Raw genomic sequence first — 22,430 nt, 5'->3', positions numbered from 1 at the left:
ACCACTTTCCTCTAGGCTCAGGTTAAAGATCTGACAGATAGTAATGGTCATAGAGTCAGCTACCATCCTCAGTAGCTTTCCGTCTAAGTTGTCAATGCCAGGATGTTTGTCATTATTGATCGATAACAAAAAAAATCCACTCCTCCCACACGAACTTGACAAAATTAGTTTTTTTATGCATGAGTACGACGGCTCAGAGTATGGGCCTGAGTTGTGCCTGTCAATCCTATAGAATCCTACTCTGATGCACTCTGCCTACAAAATCTGCCTACAAAAATGTTCAAATAACTATTTTAACCGTAGCGCTTAGAATAGCCAATTCTATTTCCACCAACCATTTCATTTGTATGTCTTCAGGATCAACTTGAGGATTAAACTAATGCAGTCTGGGAAATATTGTATTTTCCCCATATTGAAGAAAATGTAAGGGTAGCCTAGTGGTTAGAGTGTGGTTAGAGTGGTTAGAGCGTTGGACTAGTAATTGAAAGGTTGCAAGTTTGAATCCCTGAGCTGACAAGGTACAAATCTGTCGTTCTGCCCCTGAACAGGCAGTTAACCCACTGTTCCTAGGCTGTCATTGAAAATAAGAATTTGTTCTTAACTGACTTGCCTGGTAAAATAAAAAAAATAAAAAAGTATTTTAGTAAGGAAATGCACCCCAGTGCCTATGCGCCATGACCGGGGCCCATAGGGCAGCGTACAATTGTCCCAGTGCCATATTCAGGGTAGGAGAGGGTTTGGCCGGGGGCTTTTCTTGTCTCACCTTTGGCTCACCATGCTCTAGCGACTCATTGTGGCAGGCCAGGTGCATGCAAGCTGACTTCAGTCTAACATGGTTTGCTCTGACACATTAGTGTGGCTGACTTTTGGTTTAAGGGAACAGTGTTAAGAAGTCGGCGGCCAGGCGGGTCCCAACGTTTAACCTTCGCCTCTACGAGCCCATTGAGGAGTCGTAACTATCAATGGGAGAAAATGGGGTTAAAATAGAACTCACAGGTAGTTTGAAAGAAGAGCGAACACACAGTGGTGGTAGGCTATAGCAGGGTTTCCCAAACTCGGTCCTGGCGGCACTTTTCTTTTTACCCAGGTTGGACAACCATCGCTGTAGCTCGGCCACCTTCCACCGCAGAAGCAGAAGGCCAACAGGCAAATGTGGTGGATGCAGAGGATATCTCCACTGGGCCACCCATATGTAAAAGTAGTGGCCCCAGCCGACTTGTAAGTCGCTTTGGACAAAAGCGTCTGCTAAATGGGATATATTATATATCTCTATCTTAAACAGACAGATTTTGATGGGGATTTTTTACTTATATTGACGTCAATAGACTCTTAAGGATGAATGGCAATCCCTGCATAATGTAAAAACGTAACGTCTCATGCAATGTAGGCCTGCATTGAACACCACATATAGGCTAAAGCTATTTCTATGTAAACATGTTATGGGATTTGTTGCATTGGTGTGATTGGTAGGCCATTCTAAGAGGCCTACATTATGCTCAAATAGCCACAATATCCTATTGGCTACTGTCTACAACTGTAAGGGTACAGCATCCGTGTTCACTGTAAATGTGCACTGGAAGTTGCACAGAATTTTCTCGTTCAAGTTTCCACTCCCAAGACCAGGAATTTGCTTAGTTTCCCAAAACATTAGAGGGAACATTGGTGGATGGTCTACTCTGCCAGAGGATCAGTATTAACATCTACATGTATCTCTCTCCTTTATCTCTGTAGTGGATGGTCTACTCTGTTAGAGGATCAGTATCTCTCTCCTTTATCTCTGTAGTGGATGGTCTACTCTGTTAGAGGATCAGTATCTCTCCTTTATCTCTGTAGTAGATGGTCTACTCTGTTAGAGGATCAGTATCTCTCTCTCCTTTATCTCTGTAGTGGATGGTCTACTCTGTTAGAGGATCAGTATCTCTCTCTCCTTTATCTCTGTAGTGGATGGTCTACTCTGTTAGAGGATCAGTCTCTCTCTCTCCTTTATCTCTGTAGTGGATGGTCTACTCTGTTAGAGGATCAGTATCTCTCTCTCCTTTATCTCTGTAGTGGATGGTCTACTCTGTTAGAGGATCAGTATATCTCTCCTTTATCTCTGTAGTGGATGGTCTACTCTGTTAGAGGATCAGTATATCTCTCTCTCCTTTATCTCTGTAGTGGATGGTCTACTCTGTTAGAGGATCAGTATCTCTCTCTCTCCTTTATCTCTGTAGTGGATGGTCTACTCTGTTAGAGGATCAGTCTCTCTCTCCTTTATCTCTGTAGTGGATGGTCTACTCTGTTAGAGGATCAGTACTAACATCTACATGTATCTCTCCTTTATCTCTGTAGTGGATGATCTACTCTGTTAGAGGATCAGTCTCTCTCTCCTTTATCTCTGTAGTGGATGGTCTACTCTGTTAGAGGATCAGTATCTCTCTCTTCTTTATCTCTGTAGTAGATGGTCTACTCTGTTAGAGGATCAGTATTAATATCTACAATATTTGAGAGATAGACGTGAAGGATCACAATGTCTTTATGTTTTAATAATGTTCTTTCAGCTCTCTGCCAGAGGATCAGTCCAGGTGTGCAGTGTGTCAGCAGGTGCAGAGGGATCTAGTCTCTATCACCTGTGGACACAGGTTCTGCAGACAGTGCATCACCAGATACTGGGAGAGACCTGCTCCTTCAGGAGACTATGACTGTCCTCAGTGTAGAAAGACATCCAGAACACTTCCTGTACTACGGCACCTGAGTGAACCCAATGATGCAAGAGGCTCTGAAATCAGTAAGACCACTTGCACAGGCCAATACCTCAATATGTTTTACAGTAGTTAACTACAATAATATGAGATAATATAAATGACTGTAGTTGTGCAAGGCCCACTTCTCATCCTGTCAACGAATGTTTCTGATACACATCATTTTTCCTTTTCCTTTGAAGTGGACGACAACCTGCAGAGAGCCATAGTAAACCACAAAGACAGTCTGACAAGGAGGTATGAATGTGTGATAGGCATTGAAAAAGCAGGGAATCAAACTCCCCTCAACAGGATTTACACAGAGCTCTACATCACAGAAGGAGAGAGTGAAGCGGTTAACAATGAACATGAGGTGTGGCAGCTAGAGACAGCATCCAGGACACCAACCTCACATGACACAGCAATCCACTGCAATGACATCTTTAAACTCTTCCCTGGCCAGGAGAGAAGCATCAGAACCGTGCTGACAAAGGGAGTCGCTGGCATCGGAAAAACAGTCTCTGTGCAGAAGTTCATCCTAGACTGGGCTGAAGGGAAGGCAAACCAAGATGTGGATATCATGTTTGTTCTTCCTTTCTGGGAGCTGAACTTGATTAAAGATCAGCAGTACACTCTTCTTGGACTTCTAAATTATTTCCACACAGAACTAGACATAGGCAATGCAAATAAACTCACTGCCTGTAAATCTATGTTCATCTTGGATGGTTTGGATGAAAGCAGATTTCCATTGGATTTCCAGCACAACAAAAAGGTGTCTGATGTCACACAGACATCGTCTCTTGATGTTCTGCTGACAAACCTCATCAAGGGGAATCTGCTTCCCTCTGCTCTCCTTTGGATAACCTCCCGACCAGCAGCAACCAATCAGATCCCTCCTGAGTGTGTTGACCAGCTGACAGAGGTACGAGGGTTCAATGACCCACAGAAGGAGGAGTACTTCAGGAAGAGATTCAGTGATGAGGACCTGGCCAGCAGAATCATCTCACACATAAAGACGTCAAGGAGCCTCCACATCATGTGCCACATTCCAGTGTTCTGTTGGATTTCTGCAACAGTCCTTGAACACATGTTGAGTACAGACAAGAGCAGAGAGATGCCCACGACTCTGACTGAGATGTCCATACACTTCCTGCTCATTCAGAGCAGCCTGAAGAACCAGAAGTATCATGGAAGAGATGACATGGATCAAGAGGAGCTCATGGAGTCAGATAAGGACATTCTTTTGAAGCTGGGGAAGCTGGCGTTTGAACATCTGGAGAAGGGTAATCTCATGTTCTATGAAGAAGACCTGAAAGAGTGTGGCATTGATGTCAAAGAAGCCTCAGTGTACTCAGGATTGTGCACACAAATCTTTAAAGAAGAGTCTGTGTTCTTTCAGAGAGTGGTGTACTGCTTTGTTCATCTGAGCATTCAGGAGTTTCTCTCAGCTGTCTACATATACCATTGTTACACAACCAAGAAAATGGATGAACTGAAGCCCTTCCTCAAGAGAAAGTCTAGAGCTGCGTATGAAGAGCTAACCTTGCATGAGCTGCTGAAGAGTGCTGTGGATAAAGCCTTGGAGAGTAAGAATGGACACCTGGACCTTTTCGTCCGCTTCCTTCATGGCATGTCACTGGAGTCCAATCAGAAACTCCTACGAGGTCTGGTGACACAGACAGAAAGCAGTCCACAGAGCGTCGAGAAAACGATCCGATCCCTTAAGGTGATGCAGAAGAACATGTCCCCTGAGAGGTGGATCAATCTCTTCCACTGTCTGATAGAGATGAAAGACCAGTCAGTCCAGGAGGAAATCCAAGCATACTGGAGGTCAGAGAACACATCCAAAATCCTCACACTTGCTCACTGTTCAGCACTGGCCTACATGCTGCAGATATCAGAGGAGGTTCTGGATGTGTTTGACCTGAAGGTATACAAGACTTCAGAGGAGGGTCGTAGGAGACTGCTCCCAGCTGTGAGGCACTGCAGGAAAGCTCTGTAAGTATTCATGTAAATATCGCATACTAGAATAAATTGTAGTTACAGCAGCATTTTCATTGGCTGACTGGATTTGTAAGTACTATTGTGACATTTTCTCAGTTTAAACTTCACCACATGTAGGAACAAGATTATTTTAATTAGCTGACTAAACTTTCTATCAGCTGAAAACTCTTCAACAAACTTATATCACCAACTGATCAGAAAAATAATAATTGAGGCATGTATACAAGGCCTACATATTAGTTGTGCAGGGCTAACATGGTTAGCAGGGAAAGCTAAGCGTAACATTATAATAACTTATCTGTCATGGTATTTACTCTGTGTTGACAGACTCACTGACTGTCACTTCTCAGACACGTTATGTGAAGTGTTGGCTTCAGTTCTCAGCTCAAACTCCTCACATCTGGTAGAGCTGGATCTGAATGAATGTTATGGCCTGACAGATTCAGGAGTGAAACTGCTCTCTGCTGGACTGGGAAATCCACAATGTAAACTGGATACTCTGAGGTCAGTGTTCCTTTACTTGATCAGTAAGTGATACCTGTTCGGTAAAATCCATGTGTTTCTAATATAATAATGAACCTTAATTTAGGGACTTCTATTTTGATAGCAGTTGCTGTGGCTCTGGGTTCAATCAGCAGAGGTTGCTGGGATACCTGTTTAGTTTATGGTTTGGTGCCATTGCAGGTGCCAGATCTCTGCTCATAGTATTTCATCCTTTTCTTCTTCTTTTTTTTACATCTACCCTGAAGTTGTGTAGCTCTAATTAATTGTGTCCATGGATAAATGTTTTACTCCGGGATTGACTGCTCCTGTTATCAGCTTTAAATCCAAATCAGTGAAGGGTCGTTGGAGACTGGGCCCAGTTGTGGAGTGCTGCAGAAAGACTCTGTAATTACTCATGTGTTGGTGCTTTCAAGACAACTGGGAACTCAAAAAAACAAGGTCAAATCATGACGTCAGTGATCTTCAGGTCAGAAAGTCAGAGCTCTAGAAAGATGCCGGAGTTTCCGACATGGAATTCTGAGTTGAAAGACCGTTCAAATAGATTTTTCCCTGTCGGAGTGAGTTTTTTTTAGTCCCCAGAGTTACCAGTTGTCTTGAACGCACCGAAGTCGGAATTCTGAGATTCCCGAGTTCAGAGTTCCCTGCTTGAAGCAGGAAGCTACTTGTTTGAAGTGTTGCAATCAAGTGAAAGTGACAAAGATTTGTGGTGACTGTTAGGACACATCTAAATGAGATCCAACTGTTGCTTAAAGACGCACACAATTCTGTAAGCACGAGCGAGGCCACAAATACTGTGTCCAATAACTGACAATAATATACTATTTTTGACCGCTGACATATTGACATATTCATTATGCCACTATTGGTTTTGTGTTGATTTTCACGATTCACAAGCACGCTTGGCGTCTATACTCCAAGCCACAAGCTGTCACCAAGCTAAGAACCCTGGGACCGCACACCTCCCTCTGCAACTGGATCCTGGACTTCCTGACTGGTCAACCCAGGTAGTGATGGTAGGTCACATCACCTCAACCGCGCTGACCCTCAACACTGGGCCCCACAGGGCTTAGCCCCGCTCCTGTACTCCCTGGCCTCAAAGATGGCCGCCTTGTTCCTAAGCAACTTTGTTGTTGTGTATTATTAGCCCAGAACGTTCTTTTGCATTATCACATACAGACGGAAATAACTTTTGGATATCATAGAGGTGGTTACTCACCAACCAACATTTCAACCAGGAATACGACTTTCCTGAAATTGATCCTTTGTTCGTACCCTCCAAGGCTATTGAACTTATCCCAGAGGCTCCAAGACGGCGCCGGTGGAGAAGAAGTATTCGGATTCGACTTTTAGTCCGACTCAGGAGGTGTGCACGCCATCCACGGCTTCCGAGGATATTAATCGCTAATGTTCAGTCCCTGGACAATAAAGAAGACGAGCTCAGGGCGAGAATCTCCTTCCAGAGATGCATCAGGGACTGTAACATACTCTGTTTCACAGAATCATGGCTCTCTCCAGATATACTGTCCCCGTCCATACAGCCTGCTGGGTTCTCATTATATCGTGCAGACAGAAATAAAGAACTCTCCGGGAAGAAGAAGAAAGACAGAGGTGTATGTTTCATAATTAACTACGCATGGCTTGATTGTGATAAAGTACAGGAACACAAGTCCTTTTGTTCACCCGACCTAGAATATCTCACACATTGAGATAATTTTCTTTAGTTATCGTCACATGGTCTATTCAACGCTGGTTTGAGCAATCGGAATCCATGCTTCTAGAATGTTTTGATCACGTGGACTGGGACATGTTCTGGGTTGGCTCTGAGAATAATATTGGTGTATACACTGACACGGGGACTGAGTTAATCAGGAAGTGTATAGGGGATGTTGTTCTCACTGTGACGAGTAAAACCTATCCAAACCAAAAACCATGGACAGATGGCAGCATTCGTGCAAAACTGAAAGCACGAACCACTGCGTTTAACCACTGCAAGGTGACTGGGAATATGATTGAATGCAAAACAGCCCAATTAGGCCCTCCATAAGGCAATCAAACAGGCAAAACATCAGTACAGAGAGAAAGTGGTATCGCAATTCAACGTCTCACACTCAAGGTTCTCCAGACAATCACTGATTATAAAGGGAAAACCAGCCATGTCACAGACACCAATGTCTTGCTCCCAGACAAACTAAACACCTTCTTTGCCCGCTTTGAGGATAACACAGCCCAACACGGGCCGCCCCCAATGACTGTGAGCTCTCGTCCTCTTTGGCCAATGTGAGTAAGACATTTTAAGCGTGTTAACCCTCGCAAGGGTGACGGCCCAGACGGCATCCCTAGTCGCGTCCTCAGAGCACAGACCAGCTGGCTCGACTATTTACGGACATATTCAACCTCTCCCTATCCCAGTCTACTGTCCCCACTTGCTTCAAGATGTGCACCATTGTTCCTGTACCCGAGAAAGTGAAGATAACTTAACTAAATGTCTATCGCCCCATAGCACTCACTTCTCTAACCATGAAGTGCTTTGAGAGGCTAGTTAAGGATCATATCACCTCGACCTTACCTGACACTCTAGACCCACTTCAATTTGCTTACTGCCGAAATAGATACACAGACGATGCAATAGCCATTGCGCTGCACACTACCCTTTCCCATCTGGACAAGAAGAATACCTATGTAAGAAAGCTGTTCATTTTCTATAGCCCAGCCTCATTAATCTTGGGCCCTGGGTCTGAACCCCACCCTGTGCAACTGGGTCCTGGACTTCCTGATGGGCCAAACCCAGGTGGTGAAGGTTGGCAACAAAACCTCCACTATGCTGATGCTCAACACAGGGGCCCCACAAGGGTGCATGCTCAGCCCCCTCCTGTACTCCCTGTTCACCCTTGACTGCATGGCCACACATGCCTTCAACTCAATCAAGTTTGCAGACGACACAACAGTAGTAGCCCTGATTACCAACAATGATGAGACAGCCTACAGGGAGGATGTGAGGGCCTTGGCGGAGTGGTGACAGGAAAATAACCTCTCCCTCAACGTCAAGAAATTAAGGAGCTGATCGTGGACTTCAGGAGAGAGCAGAGGGAGCACACCCCCATCCACATCGACGGTGTGGTGAAGAACGGGCAACAGTGCCTCTTCAACCTCAGGAGGCTGAAGAAATTTGACTTGGCCCCTAAGACCCTCACAAACTTTTACAGATGCACCAATGAGAGCATCCTGTCGGGCTGTATCACCACCTGGTACAGCAACTGCAATAACTGCAGGGCTCTCCAGAGGGTAATGCGGTCTGCCCAAAGCATCACCAGGAGCCAACTGCCTGCCCTCCAGGACATCTACAGCACCCGGTGTCACAGGAAGGCAAAGAAGATCATCAAGGACCTCAGCCACGGCCTGTTCACGCCGATATCATCCAGAAGGCAAGGTCAGTACAGGTTCATCAAAGCCAGCACAGAAGCTGTTTTTCAGTCTCTCTATCTGAAGGCCATCAGACTGTTAAATAGCCATCACTAGCTGGCATCCACCCAGTACCCTGACCTGAACTTAGTCACAGTCACTAGCCGGGTACCACCCAGTTACTCATCCATGCACCTTGGAGGGTGCTGCCATATGTACATAGATATGGAACACTCGTCACTTTAGTTATGTTTACATACTGTTTTACCCATTTAATATAAATGTACTGTATTTTAGTCAAGTGAGGTTGAAGAGGCACTGTTGTGTGTTCTTCACCGCATCGTCTATGTGGGTGGACCAGTTCAGATTGTCAGTTATATGTACGCTGAGTAACTTGAAGCTTTCCACCTAATCCACTGCGGGCCTTCCAATCCTCAAAACGTTAAACAGCTGCACCATCGAGAGCATCTTGACTGGCTGCATCACTGCCTGTTCTGGCAACAGCACAGCCCTCAATCACATGGCGCTACAGAGGGTGGTACAGACAGCCCAGTACATCACTGGGTCCGAGCTCCCTGCCATCCAGGACCTCTATCAGGCGGTGTGAAAGGAAGGCCTGGAAAGACTCCAGCCACCCAAGCCATGGACTGTTCTCTCTGTTTCCGCATGGCAAGACTCCAGCCACCCAAGCCATGGACTGTTCTCTCTGTTTCCACATGGCAAGACTCCAGCCACCCAAGCCATGGACTGTTCTCTCTGTTTCCGCATGGCAAGACTCCAGCCACCCAAGCCATGGACTGTTCTCTCTGTTTCCGCATGGCAAGCCTTACTGCTGCATCAAGTCTGACACCAACAGGCTCCTTAACAGCTTCTATCCCCAAGCTATAACACTACTAAATAGCTAACAAATGGATACACAGACTATCTGAGTTGACGCTTGTATTCATTTGTATTTTAACATTGTCTCTTTGTACACTCTCAGGACACACTCACACACACTGACACACAAACATAACATGTAACACATTTCTAGTCACTCTACACACACTCACACTCACATCCGATCGTCATTTACACTGCTGCTATGGTGTTGATCATACATCCTGTCGACTAGCCACCGTACCCCTATATACTTAAGCAATAAGGCACGAGGCGGTGTGGTATATGGCCACGGCTAAAGGCATTACGCATCGCGTTGCTGTTATAAACTGGTTACCAACGTTATTAGAGCAGTAAAAATAAACGTTTTGTCATACCCATGGTATACGGTCTGATATACCACGGCGATCAGCCAATCAGCATTCAGGACTGGAAGCACCCAGTTTATTTATATATGTACATATATATATATATATATATATATATATATATATATATATATATATATATATATATATATATATATATATATATATATATATATATATATATAGGGTTTCCTAATGATCAATTTAAAATGATCATCTTGGATTAGGCCGATGTCGATATTCCATAAGAAATCCGCCGCTTCCAGCTACTTATAGTCATTTACAACATTAACAATGTCTACACTGTATTTCTGATCAATTCAATATTATTTTAATGAACAAGAAATGTGCTTTTCTTTCAAAAACAAGAACATTTCTAAGTGACCCCAAACTTTTCACCTGTAGTGTATATCTACATCTATCATTCCAGTCTCCCTGCTCATAAATATGGAACTGACTCTGTACATCGCTTCTTCTTTTCTAGTGTTCTTTTCATTTCTTCTCTTCTATTTGTATTTATTGTGTGTTTATTGATTGATTGTTGGGTTTAGGACTTGCAGGAAAGGAATTTCACTGTATTTGTGCATGTGACATTGAACACTACTGATTATGTCACGCCTTGGTCTTAGTATTTTGTGTTTTAGTTAATTAGTTGGTCAGGCCAGGGTGTGACATGGGTTTATTGTTTGTTGTATTCTTAGTGGGGTTTTTTAGTTATTGGGATTGTAGCTGATTAGGGGTGTGTGTTACATAGGTTTGGCTGCCTGAGGCGGTTCTCAATCAGAGTCAGGTGATTCTCGTTGTCTCTGATTGGGAACCGTATTTAGGTAGCCTGGGTTTTGCTTTGTATTTCGTGGGTGATTGTTCCTGTCTCTGTGTAGTGTTCACCAGATAGGCTGTAATAGGTTTCACGTTCCGTTTTGTTGTTTTGTATTTATTAGTTATTTCATGTATAGTTCCGTTGTTTGTTTCACTAATAAACATGAGTAACCAACACGCTGCATTTCGGTCCGACTTTCTTGCGACAAACGAAGAACGTCGTTACTGTTATGTACTTGAGTGAAGACCCAAAAGCGGTTTAACAGAAACAGAGTTCTTTTAATGAGAAAACAGGAATGGCATAGATCCTCTTCCGACGTTGTCAATGGCACAATAGAATACCCGCAGAGAGGGTGACAAATGAAACATAAAGTCCCTCTGATGAATAGCTGGGTAGCGGCGACAGGCTGCAGGTCGCTCTGGGTCGGTGCGGGTCACAGAGGAACGGTGGTAGCTGATCACACGTAGCATATGATGAACAGGACACGGTGCAAACAAAAGATAGTTAGTAGTGTACAGGATGCACCTGCCAGGCAGACTCCGACAGGATAGGACTAGGAGGAAGCAAACGAGACGATAGCTTGCTTCTGGCATGAGAAACACAAACGAGAATCTGACACCGAAAGTAGCAGGAACAGAGAGAGAAATAGAGACCTAATCAGAGGGAAAAAAGGGAACAGGTGGGGAAAGGGTGAACGAGCTAGTTAGGGAAGATGAGGAACAGCTGGAGAAGGAGAGAAAGAGAAGGTAACCTAATAAGACCAGCAGAGAGAGACAGAGTGAAGAGAAAGGACAGGAACAGACATAATAAGACATGACAGTTACTGATTAGTTTAGGCTACTGATATTTTCTTCATCCACCGCCTGCCTTTTTGTTTGGGTATTATTATTTGTTTTGTCGTTATAAAAAGTTATCTGCACATGCTTTTGTGTTTTCATAGTTGTAACAAAGGTACTCCATGAATAAAATAGATTTTACACATACAATTCTGTGATATTTTTATTCGTTTTGGTAACATAAGCTAATGAAAAAGTTCAAATATTTACATTTGGTTTTCTAATGTTACCTAACACCTTCATAAACACAACCAAATGACATTGACACGAAGGGGGGTCCAATGAGGCTTCTGTAGTTAAATGGATTCATTAGACTGGTGGCTGTTTTTACTGTCAGGGTGCTTTGAGGATGAAATGCTCAGAACGTTTTTGTCTTTGATATTTGTCTGAACGTACTGCTAAAGTGTAAAATACACATATTTAACATGCCAACGGGGAAATATGCTTTAGAATGACACTTCCAGTTTTGTCGGGAAAGACTGGGTTACTTGGGAGAAGATGTCTATTTTCGGTATGGAACATTTGTACAGGGAAAATATTCACCCTAGTTCTGGGGTTCCGAGATGATCTTTGTCAGAAAAGCAGTTTCGTTGGTGGACTCGATTGTCTATCAGCTGAAAACTCTTGAACAAATTATAATAAAAACTGATCAAATACAGTTGCAACATTTAGCCATGTATTCACGTTGTAAACATTAGACCTGTACTGGTAAATGTGTAGAAATGAAAGCTAAACGTGCCGTTATAATACAACCTGTCTGTAATGGTGCTTACTCTGTTGGCAGACTCACTGACTGTAACCTCACAGACACATCCTGTGAAGTGTTGGTCTCAGCTCTCAGTTCAAACACCTCACATCTGAGAGAGCTGGATCTGAGTAACAATGACCTGAAGGATTCAGGAGTGGAGCTGCTCTCTGCTGGACTGTGGAGTCCCCACTGTAAACTGGGGAGACTGAAGTCAGTGTTCCTCTAGTTGATCAACAAGTGATAACCTTTAATTAGATCCACATATAATGGTTTTACATTGAAATGCTTACTCTGTGTTCATAGACTCGCTGGCTGTAAACTCACAGACACATCCTGTGAAGTGTTGGCCTACGTTCTCAGGCAAAACTCCTCCCACCTGAGAGAGCTGGATCTGAGTAACAATGACCTGAAGGATTCAGGAGTGAAGCTGCTCTCTGCTGGACTGGGGAATCCCCACTGTAAACTGGAGACTCTGAGGTCAGTATTCCTGTAGTTGGTCAACAGGTGGTAGCTGTTCGCCAGATCCACATGTGTTTAAGGACGAAAATACACAATTCAATGTAAATCTGACCATCTGACCTTTGACTGACAGTGTGTGTATATATATATATATGACTGACAGTGTGTGTATACACACACACACACCACATTTTGTTACGTTACAGCCTTAATCTCCAATGGATTAAATAGTTTTTTCCCCCTCATCAATCTACACACAATACCCCATAATGACATCACAACACCCCATAATGACATCACAATACCCCATAATGACATCACAATACCCCATAATGACAAAGCAAAAAATGTGTTTTTCGATAATTTTTTTTGCAAATGTATAACAAAAAAGAACTGAGAATTTCACATTTACATAAGTATTCTGACCCTTTACTCAGTACTTTGTTGAAGCACCTTTGGCAGCGATTACAGCCTCCAGTCTTCTTGGGTATGACGCTACAAGCTTGGCACACCTGTATTTGGGGAGTTTCTCCCATTCTTCTCAGGTTGGATGGGGAGCATTGCTGCACAGCTATTTTAAGGTCTCCAGAGATGTTTGATCGGGTTCAAGTCCGGGCTCTGGCTGGGCCACTCAAGGACATTGAGACTTGTCCCAAAGCCACTCCTGCATTGTCTTGGCTGTGTGCTTAGGGTTGCTGTTCTGTTGGAAGATGAACCACCGCCCAAGTCTGAGGTCCTGAGTGCTCTGGAGCAGGTTTTCTCATGGTCTGAGTCCTTTAGGTGCCTTTTGGTAACTTCAAGGGGCCTGACTACTTTCCTAAGAGACTTTTGGCAAACTTCAAGGGGCCTGACTACTTTCCTAAGAGACGTTTGGTCAACTTCAAGGGGCCTGACTACTTTCCTAAGAGACGTTTCGTAAACTTCAAGGGGCCTGACTACTTTCCTAAGAGACTTTTATTGTTTTTAGCTGCATCTTTTTATGTTCAAAGAATAGCAGTGTGATTTTGAAATCATGTTTAACTCTCTGCAGCTTGTCACTCTGTGGAGTCGAAGAGGAAGGCTGTGCTTCTCTGGTCTCAGCTCTGAAATCAAACCCCTCACACCTGAAAGAGCTGGATCTGAGTAACAATCGCTCAGGAGACTCAGGAGTCAGACTGCTCTCTGCTGGACTGGAGGATCCAAACTGCAGACTGGAGAAACTCAAGTATGTAGAGGGTTTGTGTCAATATGTGTTGATGATTGACATACTGTAATAGAGCTTGAGACCACCTGAGTGGAGGGACAAGTGTCTGGTAGATCAGAGTAGACCACCTGAGTGGAGGGACAAGTGTCTGGTAGATCAGAGTAGACCACCTGAGTGGAGGGACAAGTGTCTGGTAGATCAGAGTAGACCACCTGAGTGAAGGGACAAGTGTCTGGTAGATCAGAGTAGACCACCTGAGTGGTCTACTCTGAGTGGTCTAATTGATAGTTATCACAGATTAGTTAAGATAATTGATAGTTATCAGGTTATGATAATTGATAGTTATCAGGTTATGATAATGATTGATAGTTATCAGGTTAGTTATAATGATTGATAGTTATCAGGTTAGTTATGATAATTGATAGTTATCAGGTTAGTTATGATGATTGATAGTTATCAGGTTAGTTATAATGATTGATAGTTATCAGGTTAGTTATAATGATTGATAGTTATCAGGTTAGTTATAATGATTGATAGTTATCAGGTTAGTTATGATTATTGATAGTTATCAGGTTAGGTATGATAATTGACATGCACTGTGAGCCAGACATACTTTACTTACCACCACATGAACAATGTAATATGCTGACCGTCTGTGTGTGTGAGGCAGAAAGATTTACTGCCTGTTCTCCTGCTCCCCTCAGTGTGGAACCTGGTGGAGTGTACACAATCAAACCTTGGCCTAGAAAATGTGAGTGTTGACTGCTATGAATAATTAGCTTGTTATTACTCAGTCTTATTTCAAGTAAGGGGTTAGAAAAGAATGAAATCATTTTTCAGAGCTTGATTGATAAGTAATGTATGCATGTGTGGTTACCCTAATAGGACTTCACTCTGTGGTTATATGTTGCTGTGTGTCTGTGTTTTATATGGCCATACAGTATAACGTATCATCACTCAGCCAGTCTTAAATACTCTTTGTTTGGTCCTTTAATACCTAGAACCATTAACATTCTGATGTGGTCCTTTAATACCTAGAAACATTATCATTCTGATGTGGTCCTTTAATACCTAGAACCATTAACATTCTGATGTGGTCCTTTAATACCTAGAACCATTAACATTCTGATGTGGTCCTTTAATACCTAGAAACATTATCATTCTGATGTGGTCCTTTAATACCTAGAACCATTAACATTCTGATGTGGTCCTTTAATACCTAGAACCATTAACATTCTGATGTGGTCCTTTAATACCTAGAAACATTAACATTCTGATGTGGTCCTTTAATACCTAGAACCATTAACATTCTGATGTGGTCCTTTAATACCTAGAACCATTATCATTCTGATGTGGTCCTTTAACACCTAGAACAATTATCATTCTGATGTGGTCCTTTAATACCTAGAAACATTCTGATGTGGTCCTTTAATACCTAGAACCATTAACATTCTGATGTGGTCCTTTTGTCATGTCTTGTTATGTCTGTTCCTGTCCTGTCTCTTCACTCTGTCTCTCTCTGCTGGTCTTTTTAGGTTACCTTCTCTGTCTCTCATTCTTCAGCTGTTCTACATCTCCCCTAACTAGCTCATTCACTCTTTCCCACCTGTTCTCTATTCCCCCTCTGATTAGGTCTCTATTTCTCTCTCTGTTCCTGCTACTTTCAGTGTCTGATTCTTGTTTGTGTTTTTGATGCCAGAAGCAAGCTGTCGTCTCGTTTGCTTCCACCTTGTCCTATCCTGTCGGAGTCTGCCTGGCAGGTGCATCCTGCATTATACTAACGTTCTTTTTGTTCCATTGACTACGTTGGAAGAGGATTTATGCCATTCCTGTTTTTCATTAAAGAACTCTGTTTTCTGTTAAAACCGCTTTTGGGTCTTCACTCAAGTACATAACAGAAGAATCAGACCAAGAATGGACCCAGCGGCTCCGGACCCTTTTCACTCCGCCGTCGAGATCCAGGGAGCGATGCTAGGCAGACACGAGGAGGAATTGTCTGCTGCTCGACATGCCGTTGAGACCCTGGCCGTCCAAGTCTCCGACCTCACAAGACAGGTTCACCAACTCCACCTCGATCCACCGCCCACTTCCAGGGTTTCCGAGTCTCCGGAGCCCAGGATCAACAACCCGCCGTGTTACTCTGGGGAGCCCACTGAGTGCCGCTCATTCCTCACTCAGTGTGATGTGGTGTTCTCTCTCCAGCCCAACACTTACTCCAGGAGCGCAGCCCGCATCGCCTACGTCATTTCTCTCCTTACCGGACGGGCGCGTGAGTGGGGCACGGCAATCTGGGAGGCGAGGGCTGAGTGTATAAACCAGTATCAGGACTTTAAGGAGGAGATGATACGGGTTTTTGACCGTTCTGTTTTTGGGGAGGAGGCTTCCAGGGCCCTGTCTTCCCTATGTCAGGGGAATCGATCCATAACGGATTATTCTATTGAGTTTCGCACTCTCGCTGCCTCTAGTGACTGGAACGAGCCGGCTTTGCTCGCTCGTTTTCTGGAGGGTCTCCTCGTCGAGGTTAAGGATGAGATCCTCTCCCGGGAGGTTCCTTCCAGTCTGGACTCCTTAATAGCTCTCGCTATTCGCATAGAGCGACGGTTTGATCTTCGTCGCCGAGCTCGTGGAAAGGAGCTCGCGTTCTCCGTTGCTCCCCTCTCCACATCACTGCCACCTGCCGCATCACTGCCACCCTCCTCCGCCGGCTCGGATGCTGAGCCTATGCAGCTGGGGGGTATCCGCATCTCGGCCAAGGAGAAGGAACGGAGAATCACCAATCGCCTCTGTCTCTACTGCGGCTCCGCTGGTCATTTTGTCACCTCATGTCCAGTAAAAGCCAGAGCTCATCAGTAAGAGGAGGGCTACTGGTGAGCGCAACTACTCAGGCCTCTCCTTCTGGATCACGCACTACCTTTCCGGTCCATCTCCGCTGGCCCGGTTCATCTGCTTCCTGCAGTGCCTTGATAGACTCTGGGGCGGAGGGCTGTTTTATGGACGAGACCTGGGCTCGGGAACATGACATTCCTCTCAGACAGTTAGGGGAGCCCACGGCCTTGTTCGCTTTAGATGGTAGTTCTCTCCCCAAGATTCAGCGTGAGACGCTGCCTTTAACCCTCACTGTCTCTGGTAATCATAGCGAAACCATTTCTTTTTTAATTTTTCGTTCACCTTTTACACCTGTTGTTTTGGGTCATCCCTGGCTAGTGCGCCATAACCCTTCTATTAATTGGTCTAGTAATACTATCCTATCCTGGAATGTTTCTTGTCATGTGACCTGTTTAATGTCTGCTATCCCTCCTGTTTCCTCTGTCTCTTCTTCACAGGAGGAGCCTGGCGATTTGACAGGGGTGCCGGAGGAGTATCACGATCTGCGCACGGTGTTCAGTCGTTCCAAGGCCACTTCTCTCCCTCCACACCGGTCGTATGACTGTAGTATTGATCTTCTTCCGGGAACTACTCCCCCCCGGGGTAGATTATACTCTCTGTCGGCTCCCGAACGTAAGGCTCTCGAGGATTATTTGTCGGTTTCGCTCGACGCCGGTACCATAGTCTCCTCCTCCTCTCCCGCCGGAGCGGGGTTTTTTTTTGTTCAGAAGAAGGACGGGTCCCTGCGCCCATGCGTGGATTATCGAGGGCTGAATGACATAACAGTTAAGAATCGTTATCCACTTCCTCTTATGTCTTCAGCCTTCGAGATCCTGCAGGGAGCCAGGTTTTTCACCAAATTGGACCTTCGTAACGCCTACCATCTCGTGCGCATCAGGGAGGGGGACGAGTGGAAGACGGCGTTTAACACTCCGTTAGGGCACTTTGAATACCGGGTTCTTCCTTTCGGCCTCGTTAACGCTCCAGCTGTCTTTCAGGCACTAGTTAACGACGTCCTGAGAGACATGCTGAACATTTTTGTTTTCGTTTACATGGACGATATCCTGATTTTTTCACCGTCTCTCTCGATTCATGTTCAGCACGTGCGACGCGTCCTCCAGCGCCTTTTGGAGAACTGTCTTTATGTGAAGGCTGAGAAGTGCACTTTTCATGCCGCCTCTGTCCCTTTTCTCGGTTCCGTTATTTCCGCTGAGGGCATTAAGATGGATCCCGCTAAGGTCCAGGCTGTCATTGATTGGCCCGTTCCTAAGTCACGCGTCGAGCTGCAGCGCTTTCTGGGCTTCGCTAATTTCTATCGTCGTTTCATCCGTAACTTCGGTCAGGTGGCAGCTCCCCTCACAGCCCTTACTTCTGTTAAGACGTGCTTTAAGTGGTCCGTTTCCGCCCAGGAGCTTTTGATCTTCTTAAGAATCGTTTTACATCCGCACCTATTCTTGTTACACCTGACATCTCTAGTCAGTTTGTTGTTGAGGTTGACGCGTCAGAGGTGGGCGTGGGAGCCATTCTTTCTCAGCGCTCTCTCTCTGACGGCAAGGTCCATCCTTGCGCGTTTTTCTCTCATCGCTTATCGCCGTCAGAACGTAACTATGATGTTGGTAATCGCGAACTGCTCGCCATCCGCTTAGCCCTAGGCGAATGGCGACAGTGGTTGGAGGGGGCGACCGTTCCTTTTGTCGTTTGGACTGACCATAGGAACCTTGAGTACATCCGTTCAGCCAAACGACTTAATGCGCGTCAGGCTCGTTGGGCTCTGTTTTTCGCTCGTTTCGAGTTTGTTATTTCTTATCGTCCGGGCTCAAAAAACACCAAGCCTGATGCTTTATCTCGTCTCTTCAGTTCTTCTGAGGTCTCCACCGACCCCGAGGGGATTCTCCCTGATGGGCGTGTTGTCGGGTTGACTGTCTGGGGAATTGAGAGGCAGGTAAAGCAAGCACTCGCTCACACTCCGTCGCCGCGAGCTTGTCCTAGGAACCTTCTGTTCGTTCCCGTTCCTACTCGTCCGGCCGTTCTTCAGTGGGCCCACTCTGCCGGCCACCCCGGCGTTCGGGGTACGCTCGCTTCCATTCGCCAGCGTTTCTGGTGGCCCACTCGGGAACGTGACGCGCGTCGATTTGTCGCCGCTTGTTCGGTCTGCGCGCAGACTAAATCTGGGAACTCTCCTCCTGCCGGCCGTCTCAGACCGCTTCCCATTCCCTCTCGACCGTGGTCTCACATCGCTTTAGATTTTATCACCGGACTGCCTTCATCAGCGGGGAAGACAGTTATTCTTACGGTTGTCGATAGATTCTCTAAGGCGGCTCATTTCATTCCTCTCGATAAGCTCCCTTCTGCTAAGGAGACGGCTCAGATCATTATCGAGAATGTTTTCCGAATTCATGGCCTTCCGTCTGACGTCGTTTCCGACAGAGGCCCGCAGTTCACGTCTCAATTTTGGAGGGAGTTTTGCCGTTTGATTGGGGCTTCCGTCAGTCTCTCGTCCGGCTTTCATCCCCAGTCTAACGGTCAAGCCGAACGGGCCAATCAGACTGTTGGTCGCATTTTACGCAGTCTTTCTTTTCGTAACCCTGCGTCTTGGTCAGAACAGCTCCCCTGGGCAGAGTACGCCCACAACTCGCTTCCCTCGTCTGCTACCGGTCTATCCCCTTTTCAGTGTAGCCTCGGGTACCAGCCTCCGCTGTTCTCATCTCAGCTCGCCGAGTCCTGCGTCCCCTCCGCTCTGGCTTTTGTCCAGCGTTGCGAGCGCACCTGGAAGGGGGTCAGGTCGGCACTTTGCCGTAATAGGGCGCAGACTGTGAGGGCCGCTAATAAGCGTAGGACCAAGAGTCCTAGATATTGTTGCGGTCAGAGAGTATGGCTCTCCACTCAGAACCTTCCCCTTAAGACAGCTTCTCGCAAGTTGGCCCCGCGGTTCATTGGTCCGTTCCGTATTTCCCAGGTCATTAATCCTGTCGCAGTGCGACTTCTTCTCCCGCGCTATCTTCGTCGCGTTCACCCGGTCTTCCATGTCTCCTGTGTTAAGCCCGTTCTTCGCGCCCCCGCTCGTCCCTCCCCCCATCCTTGTCGAGGGCGCACCCATCTACAGGGTTCGTAAGATTTTGGACATGCGCCCTCGGGGCCGTGGTCATCAGTACCTAGTGGATTGGGAGGGGTACGGTCCTGAGGAGAGGAGTTGGGTTCCCTCTCGGGACGTGCTGGACCGTTCGCTGATCGATGATTTCCTCCGTTGCCGCCAGGTTTCCTCCTCGAGTGCGCCAGGAGGCGCTCGGTGAGTGGGGGGGGGTACTGTCATGTCTTGTTATGTCTGTTCCTGTCCTGTCTCTTCACTCTGTCTCTCTCTGCTGGTCTTTTTAGGTTACCTTCTCTGTCTCTCATTCTTCAGCTGTTCTACATCTCCCCTAACTAGCTCATTCACTCTTTCCCACCTGTTCTCTATTCCCCCTCTGATTAGGTCTCTATTTCTCTCTCTGTTCCTGCTACTTTCAGTGTCTGATTCTTGTTTGTGTTTTTGATGCCAGAAGCAAGCTGTCGTCTCGTTTGCTTCCACCTTGTCCTATCCTGTCGGAGTCTGCCTGGCAGGTGCATCCTGCATTATACTAACGTTCTTTTTGTTCCATTGACTACGTTGGAAGAGGATTTATGCCATTCCTGTTTTTCATTAAAGAACTCTGTTTTCTGTTAAAACCGCTTTTGGGTCTTCACTCAAGTACATAACACCTTTAATACCTAGAACCATTAACATTCTGATGTGATCCTTTAATACCTAGAAACATTAACATTCTGATGTGGTCCTTTAATACCTAGAACCATTAACATTCTGATGTGGTCCTTTAATACCTAGAACCATTAACATTCTGATTTGGTCCTTTAATACCCAGAACCATTAACATTCTGATGTGGTCCTTTAATACCCAGAACCATTAACATTCTGATGTGGTCCTTTAATACCTAGAACCATTAACATTCTGATGTGGTCCTTTAATACCTAGAAACATTAACATTCTGATGTGGTCCTTTAATACCTAGAACCATTATCATTCTGATGTGGTCCTTTTAATACCTAGAACAATTCTCATTCTGATGTGGTCCTTTAATACCTAGAAACATTCTGATGTGGTCCTTTAATACCTAGAACCATTAACATTCTGATGTGGTCCTTTAATACCTAGAACCATTAACATTCTGATGTGGTCCTTTAATACCTAGAACCATTAACATTCTGATGTGGTCCTTTAATACCTAGAACCATTAACATTCTGATGTGGTCCTTTAATACCTAGAACCATTAACATTCTGATGTGGTCCTTTAATACCTAGAACCGATAACATTCTGATGTGGTCCTTTAATAACTAGAACCATTAATATTCTGATGTGATGATTGTAATATCCCTGGTCTTCCCCATCAGATGCCTGTGATCTCACACTGGACCCAAACACAGTCAACATAAAGCTCTCTCTGTCTGAGGACAACAGAAAGGTGGCACGTAGCGAAGAGGCTCAGCCGTATCCTGATCACCCCGAGAGATTTGTGGACTGTGAACAGGTGCTGTGTAGAGAGGGTCTGACTGGGCTCTGTTACTGGGAGGCAGAGAGGAGTGGGATAGGGGCTGATGTAGGAGTGACATATAAAGGAATCAGCAGGAGAGAAGGGGGGGATGAGGACTGTGTGATTGGACAGAATGACAAGTCCTGGAGTCTGAGCTGCTTTAACAACCGTTACACTGCCTGGCACAATGATAATTACACTGACATAGACGTCCCTTCCTCCAGCTCCCACAGAGTAGGAGTGTATCTGGACTGGCCAGCCGGCACTCTGTCCTTCTACAGAGTCTCCTCTGACACACTGACCCACCTGTACACATATCACACCACATTCACTGAGCCCCTCTATCCAGGGTTTCAGCTTTGGGATGACTCCTCTTCAATGTCCCTGTGTCAGGTGGTCCCTGTGCCAAACACATGATGTTTGACTCTAATCCTGGTCATGTTCAGTAAGACACACTGGAACAAATATTGATATTAACTCTCTAGTCATGAGTTAACAGATGATTATTATATCTAAATATTCATGATTATACACCACTGAAGTTGATAGACATTGTAAAATACCAATGAATAGAATGTATCATCACTGTTGTTAAAACGTCTCATTTAGACATCATTGATCGTGCTGTTATTGCTTTTTCATGTTTGTAAATATTCCTGTCTGTAAAATTGTTGACAAAACAATCTTACGTCTGTATAAACATAAATGCCACTGAATGAAATGTACAGGTCACAGATTTGACTAATAAAGGTTAATCAACCAGATGAAAGAAGTGCCGTTCTCAATGTTTTATTTTTTATAAGAGTATGACATTAAAATCAGTGGAGGCTCCTCAGAGGAGGAAGGGGAGGACCATCCTCCTCAGTAAAAATATTTAAAGTTATCCTTTTTAAATAAAACTACACAAAATATATTCACTTCACCCCCCAAAAATTATTAAAACACCCTGTTTTGCAATGAAGCTCTATAGTAGCCTCAACGGGTAGGACCATGGTATAGCCGGAAGACCTTCCATCCTCTGGGTACATTGACTTCAATACAAAACCTAGGAGGCTCATGGTTCTCACCCCCTTCCGTAGA

At 45.1% G+C, this 22,430-nt stretch overlaps 1 protein-coding gene across 1 annotated transcript in view; it reads left to right on the top strand.

The window, feature by feature from the left end:
* The window catches only part of LOC135536120 (uncharacterized), a 51,462-nt gene extending 29,358 nt beyond the window's left edge, over positions 1–22,104 (top strand). The window contains exons 12-20 of the mRNA XM_064962512.1: positions 877–952; positions 2,541–2,767; positions 2,924–4,718; positions 5,052–5,228; positions 12,315–12,488; positions 12,582–12,755; positions 13,768–13,941; positions 14,625–14,671; positions 21,211–22,104. Coding sequence (XP_064818584.1) covers positions 877–952; positions 2,541–2,767; positions 2,924–4,718; positions 5,052–5,228; positions 12,315–12,488; positions 12,582–12,755; positions 13,768–13,941; positions 14,625–14,671; positions 21,211–21,767 — 3,401 coding nt within the window. The 3' untranslated portion in view covers positions 21,768–22,104. The remainder of the gene's footprint in view (positions 1–876; positions 953–2,540; positions 2,768–2,923; positions 4,719–5,051; positions 5,229–12,314; positions 12,489–12,581; positions 12,756–13,767; positions 13,942–14,624; positions 14,672–21,210) is intronic.
* Positions 22,105–22,430: the final 326 nt, after the last annotated feature.

The sequence above is a fragment of the Oncorhynchus masou genome, unplaced genomic scaffold (genome assembly GCF_036934945.1).
Source record: "Oncorhynchus masou masou isolate Uvic2021 unplaced genomic scaffold, UVic_Omas_1.1 unplaced_scaffold_560, whole genome shotgun sequence".
Classification (NCBI taxonomy): Eukaryota; Metazoa; Chordata; class Actinopteri; order Salmoniformes; family Salmonidae; genus Oncorhynchus; species Oncorhynchus masou.
The sequence above is the reverse complement of the archived record's forward strand: the minus strand, read 5'-3'. Positions and strand labels throughout refer to the sequence as shown.